This window comes from Ascaphus truei, chromosome 1, assembly GCF_040206685.1.
Source record: "Ascaphus truei isolate aAscTru1 chromosome 1, aAscTru1.hap1, whole genome shotgun sequence".
NCBI lineage: Eukaryota > Metazoa > Chordata > Amphibia > Anura > Ascaphidae > Ascaphus > Ascaphus truei.
The window spans coordinates 495,582,569-495,597,960 of record NC_134483.1 but is presented as its reverse complement, the minus strand read 5'-3'; the positions used below and the strand labels follow the sequence as shown (position 1 = coordinate 495,597,960).

The following is a 15,392-nucleotide window of genomic DNA, read 5'->3' as shown; positions in this document are numbered from 1 at the left end:
AAAACTAAAATAGAGCATTTCTTTACTGAACCAATAGCTGATTAACCATTTGCTTTCTCTGGCCAACTGCGAGATATTCAGCATATTTCCACCAAGGCTATTACTATTGTTTGAGAATATTTTGAACATAGGAGCATGTCAGCTAAATATATGATTGTATATATATATATATGTATATATATGTATATATATATATTTATATATAGAAATATATTATAAATATATGTGTATATAGCTGATTTGTTTAAACACACAAAGTTGGAAATTGGCATTTTTATAAACTGGTTTTGTAATTCTCCCTCATACTCAAATTCCGGTACCACAGTGTAAAAGATATGCTGGATATGCAATACAGTGAAAGTACTCAGGATGTAACACATTATTTAACAGTTTAATATGTAAAACATTGGGGGTTATTCGTTGAAGTGCATGAGTGCTGAATTGATACTAGTGCTCAAAAACTCCCACTGACTTTTGGAAGTTTATGTGCAGTAGTGCCCGATTGGTACTATCGCACTTTAATGAATACAGTAGCATCTCATAAGATATATGTCTGACTGCTTTAAATTTAGGCCCCAAATCTTAAAAAAAATAAAATAAAAGGTTCAAATTACACAGTATATACATAAAGCTTTTCAGATCCATTTACCAGCATAAAGAGGCTAGTTAAAGTAATATTCCATTGTTGCATTACTCTGGCTGAATTATTAATTAAGTACAGTGTAGAAAATTCTTTGGCACAGTACAACAAGGCCACATGATCAAGAGTATAATGCCCTAAGTGTCTGGGCAAGAAGACTGTGACATTGTGTTTTCAGCTTCACTTACAAAGTACTTTCAAATTCTTTAACTCAGAACAGCTGCATTATATATGTGTGAAAATTCCTAAAGTTATTGTCAAGGGACAAATATAAAGTACAAAGTGAGACTGTATATACGTATAATATATATAAATGTCTTTAGAAACAGAATTAATCTTAAAATAAGTCAAACAAGTAATACATGGAATCAATCAGCATAGCAATGCACACAAGCACGGGCAATTTATTAATTAAAATTAAACAATAGATTGCCTCACATCTCTTCTCATTTGCTCTCATAAATGAATTGGCATACATCTCCTCCTCAATAGGGGTTAAAATCCATTATATATAGGTCCTTATTGAATAGGATACATACATTGTTTCATAACCCAAAATTGGATTTAAAAGTATTCTAGGCACAGTGTTCATTGCATGTGTAACTGTATGGTTTGGTTTTTGGTGTTTATATATATATATATATATATATATATATATATATATATATATATATATATATATAGGAAAAAGAAAGTACATCCTCGTTGAATTCTATGGTTTTACATACAGTATCAGGACATAGTAACAATCATCTGTTCCTTAGCAGGTCTTAAAAGTAGGTAAATACAACCTCAGATGAACAACAGCACATGACATATTACACCGTGTCATGATTTATTTAACAAAAATAAAGCCAAAACGGAGAAGCCATGTGTGAAAAACGAAGTACACCTTATGATTCAATAGCTTGTAGAACCACCTTTAGCAGCAATAACTTGAAGTAATCGTTTTCTGTATGACTTTATCAGTCTAACATCGTTGTGGAGGAATTTTGGGCCACTCTTTTTTACAACGTTGCTTCAGTTCATTGAGGTTTGCGGGCATTTGTTTATGCACAGCTCTCTTAAGGTCAAGCCACAGCATTTCAATCAGGTCGAGGTCTGGACTTTGACTGGGCCATTGCAACACCTTGATTCTTTTCTTTTTCAGCCATTCTGTTGTAGATTTGCTGGTGTGCTTGGGATCATTGTTCTGTTGCATGACCCAATTTCGGCCAAGCTTTAGCTGTCGGACAGATGGCCTCACATTTGACTCTAGAATACTTTGGTATACAGAGGAGTTCATGGTCGACTCAATGACGAAGCTGTTGCGAGTTAGAGAGATTCTGCGCCTGGAAGGACTGGCAAACCACTGCTAAGATTACTCCCATTCTGGCTTCCCGCCCTCACCCGTGACGCGAAACCGGAAGTGACGCGACGGCATAGATTGGCATTGAACTACACTGTGAGTGGAAAGTGAAGCACTGAACAGCAGCCTGCTTCTATCGGCGGTTCTCTCCACCACCCAACTTTATAATGGAAAATGTGAGTTTCCTGATTATCTGTGCATAATACATTTGTATAATTCATACTATTTGCACTATTTGTGGTTTTCTTTATTTTCATATCACCCACTTCACTGAGAGGATAAAGACTCCAGTAACATAAAGGGCTCCAGTCAGAGAGAGAAGGATCTCTGACATGCAGTGATTTTATACGATTTTTGTGAGTTCATTTCTTATGTTTTACATCGTTTAAAGCAGTGAATTACCATCTGCACTATATATATTTATATTCTTTTACATATCACGAGATCCAGCGCTCCTCCTCAACCCCAAGAAAAGAACGACTCAATGACTGCAAGGTTTCCATGTCCTGTGGCTGCAAAACAAGCCCAAATCATCACCCCTCCACCACCGTGCTTGACAGTTGGTATTATATGAGGTGTTTGTGCTGATATGCTGTGTTTGGTTTTCGCCAAATGTGGCGCTGTGCATTATGGCCAAACATCTCCACTTTGGTCTCGTCTGTCCAAAGGACATTGTTCCAGAAGTCTTGTGGTTTGTTCAAATGCAACTTTGCAAACCTAACCCGTGCTGCCATGTTCTTTTTAGAGAGAAGAGGCTTTTTCCTGGCAACCCTTCCAAACAAACCATACTTGTTCAGTCTTTTTCTAATTTTACTGTCATGAACTTTAACATTTAACATACTAACTGAGGCCTGTAGAGTCTGAGATGTAACTCTTGGATTTTTTGCAATTTCTCTGAGCATTGCACAGTCTGACCTTGGGGTGAATTTGCTGGGACGTCCACTCCTGGAAAGATTGGCAACTGTCTTGAATGTTTTCCCCTTTTGAATAATCTTTCTCACTGTAGAATAATGGACTTTAAATTGTTTGGAAATGGCCTAATAACCCTTCCCAGATTGATGGGCAGCAACAATTGCTTCTCTAAGATCATTGCTGATGTCTTTCCTCCTTGGCATTGTGTTAACACACACCTGAATGCTCCAGACCAGCAAACTGCTAAAACTTCGGCTTTTATAGAGGCAGGACCGCACGCTGGCCGGGAGGTGGCAGGGGGGGTGCATGGGACACGCAAGTGGGACCGCACGCTGGCAGGGGGGGGGGGGGGGTGCATGGGACATGCCAGCAGTACATACCTGCAGGACCAGAAAGGAAGGGCTGGTTCAATGCGCAGCCTGGTGTGACTGCCAAGTCGCGTCACAACAATCAAGAAGAGGGATTATATTTTTTTTATATACAAGCACAGAACCGCATGCGTTGCGCGGCCATGAGGGGGGGGGGGTCGCCAGGGTGCCAAATCAGATCGCCAGGGGCGACCGGATGGCCGGATTTGTATAACACTGCATATATACAGTATATATATATATATATATATATATATATATATAATCTAGGCTCTTTCTATTTGTTTATTAAATATTTAACCAGGAAAAAAATACATTGAGAGTAACGTCTCATTTTCAAGTATATCCTGGGCACAAAGCAAAGTTGACAACATTACAATTTGCAGTTACAAACATGTTTAAAATAGCAAACAGCCAAAGTCATGAAGGAACCTTGACAGGAAGCGGATTTGAGGGAATCAGGTAAATTGCTCAGGCAGAGGGGAGATTGGTACGAGAAGGAAGAGCAAATCGAATTCTTCATTGAACCGTGGGACTATAAGCAGGTTTCTGGAGGCGGCTCTAAGGAGATAAGTGCTGTGTACAGTAGGGGGTGAGAAGCCTGCTCAGATAATTGTGTAACTTGTCCAGAAAGTATTTGAAGGTAAGACAGGAAATATGTACATTACGTCTGGACTCAAGAGATAGCCAACCAAGTTCAATTAACATCACAATGGTGGGTATTCAAGTTGCATACTATAGTCAAATAAAACAGCATATCCAAATGGCTCTATCCCAAGGGTTTCATTGGGTGCACAGACTGGTGGTGAGATGTTATCATCTATTGCCCTTTTAGTAAATATCATACAGGGTTACAATTCTAATCACTGCCCCTTTAAGTACAGTAACTATCACAAGGGGTTATTATAATCTATCTATTATAATCTCTCTCAGGTTAGTACAGTAAATATCATAAGTGGTTACTATTATAATCTGCCCCTACTGGTACAGTAACTATAATAAAGTGTTATTATTTCTACCCCACTGGAATTGACAAGGAAAGCATGCTGGTAAAAGTCAGATGGTATAGAAGCTCCAACCCATCATACACACTGGTAGGGATTAGAGGGAATATAATCTTGGATGCCTCTAATAAAAAAAAGATATATTACAAGGCATTAAAAAACACACTAGAATTGACTACATGCTCTCACATAACCCCTTTTGCAGAGTGTGCCACGGAGGAAAGAATGCCTATTCTTGTGAGAATAGCTTTTATCAACAATATGGATTTGGGGTGCTCAGATTTCTCAAATCTATACCTTTTAAAAATATAAATCTACAAGACATGACAAGAATTGACCACTTTCTATAGCAACAAACCTACAAAACATTGAAGGAGACCTCATACCACAAGTAGGAAATTAGCAAAACAATTAGGGCCGGATTCAATATGGGCTAAAGTATTGTCTGAAAACTGCCATTCAAATATTAACTCATGTCCTAATTAGAAAAGACTGCCATTTTGTTGCAAAACACCTAATGGGACAAACGCTCACCGAAGCACTGGAAGGGACATGCAGCATTCTATAGAAGATGAAAATGGAACGTCCACACTTATATCAAGAAGCCTGCAAAACGATAGAAGGTGTTGTCCATAAAAGGAACAGTTTACATTCTATAGCCAGAAACCAGAAAACCGCTACAGGTGACAGATCATCTTCTATAGCATAAACCTGTAACAAATGTTGAAGACAAATCTACCTTTAATATCAAGAAACCAGCAGAGAACAGCAACTATTAATAGTCATATTTACTTACACTGTTGATTTTTTTAAATCTACAGTACTGTGTGCAGAAATTCGTAATTACTTTGGAACACATTTTTCGAATGTGAGGGAAATTGTAGTTAAACCGAAGAAAGGTTAGTTTTCTGAATTTCTTTTTTTATATATATAAACTGCGCAAACTTTTGAGTTGATAAATTAAGTGAACTTTTTACAGTGAACTTTTCTGCAAATTAAAAAAAATGTCCAGCTTATTGAGCTTCTTTAACATAAGTTCTAAAACCAAAACTAATTGAGTGCCAGCAAAAGCTGTTTTTTTTTTTTTTAGAACCGAATCCAAAACACTATATGAAAATACACTACCTAATTCTGTTGTCCACCTTAGTGGCTAGTAAAGCATTGCTATGCTTTACTAGCCACTAAGTGCTAAGGTAACAAAGAGGTTAATCCCACTTACCACCCTCACAAGGTTTAACCACCCTCCTGGGGGGAACCACCTCCATCACCCACCCCCTTACACCTACCCCCCAACAAACCTACCTCCACCCTCTAGACTAATGCCCAATATCCCTATTAGCAAAATTAGACTAATAGTGCTTTTGTGCATTAACCATAAAATAAATAGACATATTGTAACAGGCTCTTAACCCCTGTCTAAAAGGGCTTCCATAGATAGCCTGCATTGGTCTGAGAAATCCAGCAGGGAGCTGGTTAATTGCAGCTACAGACAATTAACCAGTTTCCACCTGGCTCATCACGCAGGTAGGCAAGCCACCTGCTTGAACTGCAGGAGATCTCTTGAGCACAGAGAGACTGTGTTGCCAGAAGAGATCCCCAGGAAGAAGTGGTCTTGAGCACAGGACTGTGCTGCCATCATGATCCCCAGGAACCAGACCTCTATTCCAGGGCACAGCGGACAGTGGAACCTGCCAGAAGGTGGCCCCCCAACGGACACCAACCCTTACCCAGAGACTGACATAAAGAGCCCCCTGCTCACAGGTACCTTTTTGGACTTTGGGGTCATAGGTTGGAAAAAGGCCTATCCTCCAAGCCCTACAGAAAGGGACTGGGAAAGTGAGTTAGCCCTTACAACGGGATAGGATGATTGTTTATTTGGCTGCTTTCTTAAAGATGTACGGTATTATTGAAAACTACGGGCTGAATAAAAACCATGGTTTATTTCCCCCAAATATGTCTCCCTGTTTGTACCTCTGCACATGTCTCTTACATATGGTGTCAGAAGTGAGAGGAGAGGTGGCCCTTGAATTTAAAAAGGGGCCCCGGAGACCATCTGGGAATTTTTTATGTTATTTTGCCTGCTTACAGTTCCTGTGACAGCCTGAGCAACAAAACCAAGAACAAAAGAACCCCGTGCAGAAGTGACCAGAATTAAAGGGCTACACATCCAGACATGAAAGCTGCACTGCACTGGAGAAAGCCACAACATCACAGTTTAGGTGATAAAATATTTGCAGTCTTTCTGGAGTTAATCACGTTCTGATAAATATTATAACATGATGAATAGTCGTTAATAGCACCACATGTGGTATTTGGCCTGCTTCCTTCCTTAAAAAAAAACATTTTTTATTGGATCCAATATTTTGAATGCATTTACAGTAGATAAAAAGTGTGTTATTTTTGGCGGTGCAACATTGTTGTATTGCACAAAATTCGAGAATCATCTAGGAGATTGTTGTATTGCACTTTAAAAATAACAGGTTTTTTCCCCCCGATAATACCACGTTTTTTGGTTACCGCTGTTTGATGTATTCGGGCCACAGTTTCTGCTGCGCCTCTCCTGCTAATCTTGAAGAATCCTATAGCATGAATTCACTTTTTAGTGTCAGAGAATCAGCATTAATGTCAGGAGCACCAGAAATAGCAATAACGTGTTTCATTATTTTCCAATTGTAATGTAGAGATATATATTAAAACCATGTCTTTCAAGAAATACAGCTCAACCCCGTTATAGCGCGATCCACTACAACGTGGGTCCGCATATAACGCGGTTTGAGCGTGGCTCCCGATTTAGCAGAAGATCTCCTACCTTTCTAATTCTGTGTTCTTGCTGCTGGCACCCGCCCCCAAAACTCCTCGGCTCCACGGCAACACAACGTCATGTGACTCCACGGGGTCATTTGACACTGAGGAGATGGGGGGGGGGGGGTGCCAGCAGCAAGAGCACAGAATCAAGCCTGCAGCTTGTCAGCGCGGCTCGACCGGGGAAGCAGCAGCAGCACCATAGCTGCCCGTCCCCCTGTCACTGCGAACAGGAGGGTATGCTGCTGAGAGACATAACTGGGGCACTATTGGGTACAACAATGGCAGCCGCAGCTGCAAACTGTCCTTCTGTATTTAGTATTACTATGTTTAATACTATTTGTTTTGTACATGCTGTTGCTGTACTATTGGGAAGCAACACTAACGATTGCTATCGGCTACCACCATAAAGGCAATAACTATTTTTAATAATGTATAATTCAGTGTTTAGCTTAAATATGGCACTTCTGGTTTTCACTCTGGCTTGTTGCCATGCACTGGATACATTGAAACAGATCGCTGGGAAACGCTTTGAGGACTGTTGAAGGACAGCACTTCAGGCACCACAATGGGGATCAGCTCTCTATGGTAGCCGAAAGATCTGTACACAAAGGGCCACCTAAACTCAGTCTCTTTGGTGGGTGTTCAATCCTACTAGTCGTAGGAGAGTGTCGAGGGCCTTCCTGGTTTAAGCAAGGATCTGCAAAATGGGGTTCTGGCCTAAGGGAAAATCAAACTATGTGACCAATAGTCATTAATTCCCAAAATACAAAAATGTAGGCTTTAAGCTCTCTGGTGCAGGATTAACAACAAAGTAGTTAAGGGGGAAAAAAGAAGATCTTAGATAACCTACACGGCCCACTGAATTCCTTTGCGGATGGAATTCACTGAACTGTATTGCTAGGCAAAAGGTGTTCGCTATTGCTAGTACGGTATATATTTACAAGAACGATTTTCTGCCAAAGGGACATTGTCAGCCTTTACTTGAAAGCATTTTGTACTTCACATTTACATTAATCTGTGCAGTAATATATATCTTCCTATCATGTTTTTGAAAGGATTTGCATTGTTATAACAGAGTCTGCATTAGGCTACAAATGTGATCTCTATCAAATTAACCGCATTCCCATTAACGAGCAGCACTGGGGAAATCAATACATTTAAAAGCATAATTACTGCAATCAACAAAGAGGAAACTGAATCACACCTACTTAAAGGATAATATCACTTGAACTGAATATTGCAGTTTTTTTCAATACACATAATGTGTGTGTGTGTACACACACACACGATGGCTGACCCCTGTTGGATCCCCAGCACCCTGTGAAGCTGCTCCGGGTAAGTCCTGCGTGGGGGTGTCACTGCGCCGCCAGGACTGGGACAGCTGGGAAAGTTATCCCAGCTCTCCCCCTCTGGTGGACACGGAACCCCTGATCGGGGCGGCCATTTTTTCCCCGCGATCCCCGTTATAACGCGGTTGCATTATGTGGACCCCAAGCATCGCGTTATAATGGGGTTCAACTATATATAAAAAAAAAACATTCCTTTCAATGACCCTTTTTTAGTTTACTTTAATTTTAGCAGCACATGAAAAGGTAAATAACTCGGGAACCGGGGAGTTCCATGGAGCTAGGAATAGAGCAGTTTTCGTGTCATGTAATCACTAGTGCAGTGATCACATGACTGTGATCTGCCCTGACACCAGGAACAGGAGAAAAGGCCCTTTCCTCTTCTGTTCCGATCACGATTATAGCTCTCTCTATAAGATGAAGTCGTAATCTCACCTACGTACTGTCAAAACGTCAATGATGTGTCAAAATTACACCAGGGTACCACATAGAGATGAACAAAACTGTCAAAATCCATTTTGCAGAACTTCCCAAGCTTTCCATTTAAAATCTGTTCCACGGTGTAAAATCCGTTGACGGATTGTTCCAGTTTCAATCTGTGCGGATTAATCCAAAACCGCCATTGGCTACAATCCGCTGGGGAATTTTAATAATACAATCTGCGGAACCCGCCAACCCGTTGGAAGATTTTTACCAACCCAATCCGAGGACTGGATTCTTAAAATCAATCAGTGGCATGCTAGATCCAAGGAATGGATTGGAAAAAATCCTCCAATTAATTGAAGAATCCACGGATTGTATTGTCGGTGCTAGAAAAAAATCCATTAAAGACGAATCGCCCTTTTTGAAACTGATTTGTGGAAATCTGCGGACCAAAGGAACTGGCTGATACGAGGTGGACCCAATTCTGCAACAAACACAGAAATCGCCCATCTCCAGTGCCAGTGTCTTATTGCCTTATAAGGGTTAATAAATACAATTAAAAATTAAATGTAACGGCTATCCACATTTTCAATTGTATTGTTCTTTAGATGACAGTAACATTTAACATGTACCTTTTCCGCTATATGGGGGACCAATATAGGACAGCAAAAATTAAATAAGCCAGAGTTCCAGCATACAGTAGCCAATAAAGAAACATTTTACTGCACCAAATTCCCAAATATTTACTGGACTAATACAGTATATAATAAATTTGCTTTGGTGGATTCTTTTTAGGGTCTTTGAGTTACCCTAGGTATACAAAATGTACATTTCCTTCTCTGAATATACCCCGAAAAACCTGTACGTTTTAAAAATCAACAGCAAAAAGCAATTTTTTGGTTATGAACCACAATTGAATAAAAGGAAGCCCGATGCAACGTTTGTTTGATTTGTGTTTAAAGCAGTGTTCTATTGCAGAGGGGGGAAAAAAATCAATGAACCCGTAAACAAGAAAAAAAAAAAAGTAGCTTTGTCAAATCTTTGTTATTACCTTGGTGAACATGGGTTTCCCATGCTGAGTGACCATGGTGCATTGATCACAGTCCACTGTGATGGATGAGTTGTGGTAAGATTCTTTGGAGTGCTTGAGAATGTAATACAGATCTGTAACACCCCCTTCAAAGACTGTACTAAAGTAACGAGGAATGAGATTCCTTCCAATTGCTGTGGGGAAAAAAAACAAAACACAAAAATAGGTTATTATTTAATGGCATGATGCACTTTTGTGATTATGGACTCAGCATTATAGCTTTAACGCTTTCCAATTGTATCATTGTAAAAGTTTAGGACGCAGTCCCACTAAGCAAAACCTGAAAGTAATCACCAAAGGGCATAGCAAAGGAATTGCAATAAAAAATAAAAACAGAAACTGTTGAAATGATAAAATGCTACAATGTAACAGAAGTGGTCAATGCAAATGTAAAAGCAACACAGTACTAACACATCCCAATCACCAGTGCTTCTTTGCAATTAATTTATTAACCGTTTTTTGTTTCTAAAAATATAATCAACCACACATTATATAAGTTATGGTGGGTAAACAAAAGTGACAAAAAACATCCACCGTACAGTGTACTGCAAATAAAAATATCTCTTGTGAGCACATTCACATGTCTCAGGTCTGCAACTCTGCTTTTCACCATTATCTCTTCTCATTATCATTATCTCATAAACGTCTGGTGCTGCCCCCGTTGCCTGCTCTCCCCCAGTGCACGTGCCCCCCCCCCTTTTCAGTGTTCCAGCGTCAAATGACACCACGGGGTCATATGATGTCATGTCGCGTTGCCATGGCGACGCGTCCCCCGAAGCCGACTGGATCACGGTAAGTGAGCTACAGAGGCCTTGCGCGGTCCACCGGCATTTAATGCAAAGGCCTTGGGGAAACGCACAGGGTCTCTGTAACCGTCGCGCCCCTCCCCTCTCCCCCCCCCCCCCCCGTCTTAGCATACATTATTTCCACGGCAGCCAAGGATTTCAGGGAAATGAGCACACAGTGTCAATAAAATGGATAAGAAGCAAAAGGTGACACTGTGTGCTCATTTGCATGTTGTTTCCCAGAATCCCCGGCTGCAGTGGAAATATTGTACGCTGAGATAATGGTGGATATCAGGGTTGCAGACCTGTCTGAGACGTGTGAAAGTGCTCACAAGGGATATTCTTTATGTGCTAAAAATATAATGAAGGAGATTTTGTTCTTGTAACATATTTGCCACAATATTACATTTAAATAAGTGTGGCTTGCAATACAACCATAAGGGTCAGGATGTCGTGTGGTTTGATTTGCTCTCTGTGTTTCCATAGCACTAAGAGGCACATAAAAACATATTACAAATAAAACTATTGCATTAAATATTTGGATTTTCAGCTAATACATAGTTGGAATCAGGGGTGAAAGTGTCTTCAAAAGAATTGAGGTGCCGCTGTGGCTGATTTAAAAACAAATCCAAACCCGTTAAACAATGCTGCAAAACTCTGAACATTGTTTTAAAAGGTTATTATTACAATGTGCACACAGAAAGGGAGACAGTCATTCTTTAAAATGTTGTTTTCCCTCTTCAAATATGATGTAGGTTGTAAATAAAAAAAAGTAGTTGCCCTCATGGTTTATAAATAGAAGGAAGTTGTGCTCTGAGCGGTGTTAGTACCATGACACCCTGATTACGGGTTGGATTTCTCCTGCCTATTTAGGGGCTCATGCAGTAAAGTCTGATAGAAAAAAATCGCCAGGGTTTTTAAATCGCCATTTTTGACAGCGTTGCTATCACGGTACGCAGAAAGCCCCGAATACCAGTGACAGCAACATTTCTACAAATGCCGAGTAGCCGGAGCCGAGACGATCTGCCCTCCGAAAAGGGATCCCCCGGCGAGTGCTTTCTGCTGCAGAGAGAGACGCCTCTCTCTCTGCTCAAATCTCGCCTGAAATAAAAATATTTAAATTTTATTACTAGTGTAGATGAGTAGGGGGTCTCCGGAGCAGAATCGCGTTGTTTTCAGGTCCGGGGACCCCCTGCTTCCCGTTATAGGGTACATGTATCTTCTATGCATGTAAATGGCCCGGTCACATGGCGTGGGACATTTACATACATAGGAGATACCGGCACCCTATAACGGGGCCTGTATCTCGGGAAGCAGTGGGGTCCCAGGACCTGAAAACAACGCGGTTCTCCTCCGGAGACCCCCTACTCATCTACACTAGTAATACATTTTAAATTAAAATATGCAATAACCACAAAAACACTACCCACCCTCTGTACCCCCACATATAACCATTATTTATTTTTTCACACACAGGATTAATACCACAGGCCCACGGGGGCGCCAGTGTGGTCTCCATGGGTGTCCGCAGGCCCCAAAGGGCACCCCGGGGGTTCCCACTGGTGTCTGAGGGCCCTTGGGTGGTCCCGCTAGGCTCCGTGGGCCTCAAGGAAGTCCCCCCGGGTGTCTGGGGATCCCCGGGTTGTCTCCATGGGTGTCTGCGGGTCTTCGGGTTGTTCCAACGGGTAGTTTTATGTGACTTTGCCTTTACTGGGGTGCTGGGATCGGGAGATTTCTAGGCTGTAAGTTTCAGGGTGGGTTGCCGGAGAAAGTCTTTACAGAATGTGTCTATGTATCGGGGTTCCAAAATTATGGAAAACCCCAAAAGTTGTATCCGGGAATTCAGTGAGATGCTCTGATACAGCCAAGCCCATTACTCCACCAAACTCTGACCCTGAGAACGTTCTTGCGGCTCCCCGCCAGGATCCCTGCTGCAGCATCATCCGGACAAAGTAAATGGGTACGAAGGGGTTAAACTATATCTGCAGCTATACATAGAGTCCCTAGTATAGCAGGGGTTCCCCAATATAGCAGAGATACCCAGATACATACCCAGGTACACTGAATCTAGTGTAGGGGTTCAGGGGATGCTGCAGCGAAGTTATAAAGCTGAACATGTTTGCAGTGTCTAAAAGTTTTAAAAAGTTATTTTTCTAATATGTGCCAAGAATGAGGCTAGTAACTGTAGGGAATATATACACTCACTCCATCCCTGACACCAGAATAGGAACTCATACCTTTTAGCACACAGAAAACAGGACACAATATATTTTATTAAATGGTTATAGTTTAATGTGTATATATATTGGTAACCTGTATATGTACTGAGGGTTTTTCTAAGTCATAGATTCTGGCCAGCCCAGATGGCAACGAAGCTTGGTGCCTCTGTGTCTGTGTGGAGTCCGTACTTGAAAGCCTCAGGGATGCCAAGGGGTTAGAACAGGAGGGGTACTGCAGTTCTGCTTGAGTACCCACATCCTGGGCTAACACAAGGCTATCCGGCAACCATTTGCCAGAACCCAGACTCTGTGTAGCTTGGGCAGCGGGTGGGCTCAGTATGCAAAGAGGCAGAGGTGCCAGGTTGGCGCTTGCCACTTTACAACCTGAAAAAAAGGTGCCCTCCTGGCTTTACAATACCGGCAAATCGGTGATTGGCTGGCAGGAGAATTCCTACGCTCTGATAGGCTGCCCAGGTTAGTGAATGAGAGTCTGAAAGCCTTAAGAGAGCTTGCAGCCAATCACGAGCGCAGATTCCAAGCGCCAAACCAATATGAACGCAAATTCAAAGATGCCATGTACTGAATAGATGGGAGCCGACTTCAAAGATTTAGAACTCAGAAAAGTCCTGCTTTTGAGAACATAGTGGTCGCGTCTGGCATTGCATGTCGAAAATAGTTCCAGTACTTTTGTGAGTAAGTACCGGTCATTTGAAAGTGCTCTAAAAAGATCATCTTGGTGAATTTCGTTCCAGAAACGGATTAATTCGTTAGCCCCGTTCCCAGTAAATGTGTTAACCTTATCAATTGTGTTACATTGTGTGTCTGTCTTTTCGTGAAATAAATTAACATTTATTTTACCATCTTGTTTTGCTCAATCAATGATCCCGGTAATAAAAAGGTATTAAGAAACCTGGTCTCCTGTGACAGGCATTAGCCCCAAGGATGGGTGTTTAGGCCTACCGGGTGGGTAGAGGGAGGGGTTAACCCTAAGTGGCTTAACGCAACGCGTTTAGCGGTTTTTTTTTCTGGCAAAAAACCCTGAGATATTTGCTCTTATCGCCACCTTATCGGGGCCTACTGAATAGCAGTAGGTTTTTTTGTGATAAGCTGGCGATAAGGGGCTTATCGCTGCTTATAGCATGAGGCCCTTAGTCAGAATGCATATTTTTTAAGAACGCTGTAGCTTGCATATTGAGGCAATGATCCCATCTACACGTATAACATATACTGTATTGCAGTAGGTGGAATGAAGGTTTATATACCGCGGGTATGAGGGGGGAGAGAAAAGGAAAAGTAGTAGGAAACCCCTGCTCAGCTAAAAGTGTATAGTTAGTAATGAAGATACGGTGAGTACTGAGAAATGTGCAACAAATATACCAAAGAAAGAAAGTACTCAGTTTAAGTTAGCACTCAAGTATCAGTAATGATGAATGTCAATATTAAAATTAATCTTTATTAGAATACTTATGATTAAAATAAATGGTGCAATGAAATGAGTAAAAAGGGAGCAAAAATGAAGGGTTCATTTCCTATTGGAGCTTGGAACTGTGGTTTGAATAGTAATGTTACAGTTCCCTAAGTAGCTCTCCTAAGGTATAGTTTGTGTTCTATATCATTGAAATCATAGTGTTCAACCCTTGTGATATACTGAAATGCTCTCTGAGTGGCAATCTAAGACTATACTAATGATAGTAGATTGCTACTTCTAATTAGACCCCTAATATCGTGAGACCGATCATGAGACCACATCATGAGACCGATATTAGGTATTACTATACCAATAGGAAATTAACCCTTACTTTTTGCTCCCTTTTTACTCATTTCATTGCACCATTTATTTTAATCATAAGTATTCTAATAAAGATTAATTTTAATATTGACATTCATCATTACTGATACTTGAGTGCTAACTTAAACGGAATGAAGGTTTAGCCAATAAAATCCAGTACACTACAAATACTTTCAAAATCTTCTTTTCACCTCTCTAAATAGCCTTAGCCTCAAGAGATTTCAATGTTCAAATGTATTTAGTACAATGCCAGTCAAGTTCTATTAGACTCATTTTTCCTTACAGATGCAACATTCTTTGTGTGGCCCAGAACAAATGGTTACCCCAAATAGTTAATACTGATGTTTAATTTTTGCTTCTTTCCATGCATTTTGCAAACATGGATTATGTTTAATGTTACCATACATTTCAAAATATCCTATACATCTTATTCATTAAGCAAGAATAGGCCTGAAAAGTCATCTCACCTTAATCATTCGAGTACTCACAAGCCACCCCCAAAAAGGGTAATTTAGGTAAAATATTTCATCTGGTCTTTAAAATTCCATTTTAAGATGTAAATAAGCAAATCTTGCAAGATGAAACATTAACATGCTAAACACTGACAAAACAGTAACAATGGTACTTGGGACTATGGGTACATTTCTAAAGCTTTCCATAACA

The 15,392-nt window shown here is 40.7% G+C and overlaps 1 protein-coding gene across 4 annotated transcripts in view; it reads right to left on the bottom strand.

Moving 5' to 3' along the window:
- LDB2 (LIM domain binding 2) overlaps positions 1-15,392 on the bottom strand; it is a 448,439-nt gene that overhangs the window by 146,388 nt on the left and 286,659 nt on the right. For all 4 annotated transcript variants that reach the window (XM_075569001.1, XM_075568993.1, XM_075569006.1 and 1 more), the window contains exon 3: positions 9,898-10,070. In XM_075569001.1, the coding sequence (XP_075425116.1) occupies positions 9,898-10,070 (173 nt within the window). The remainder of the gene's footprint in view (positions 1-9,897; positions 10,071-15,392) is intronic.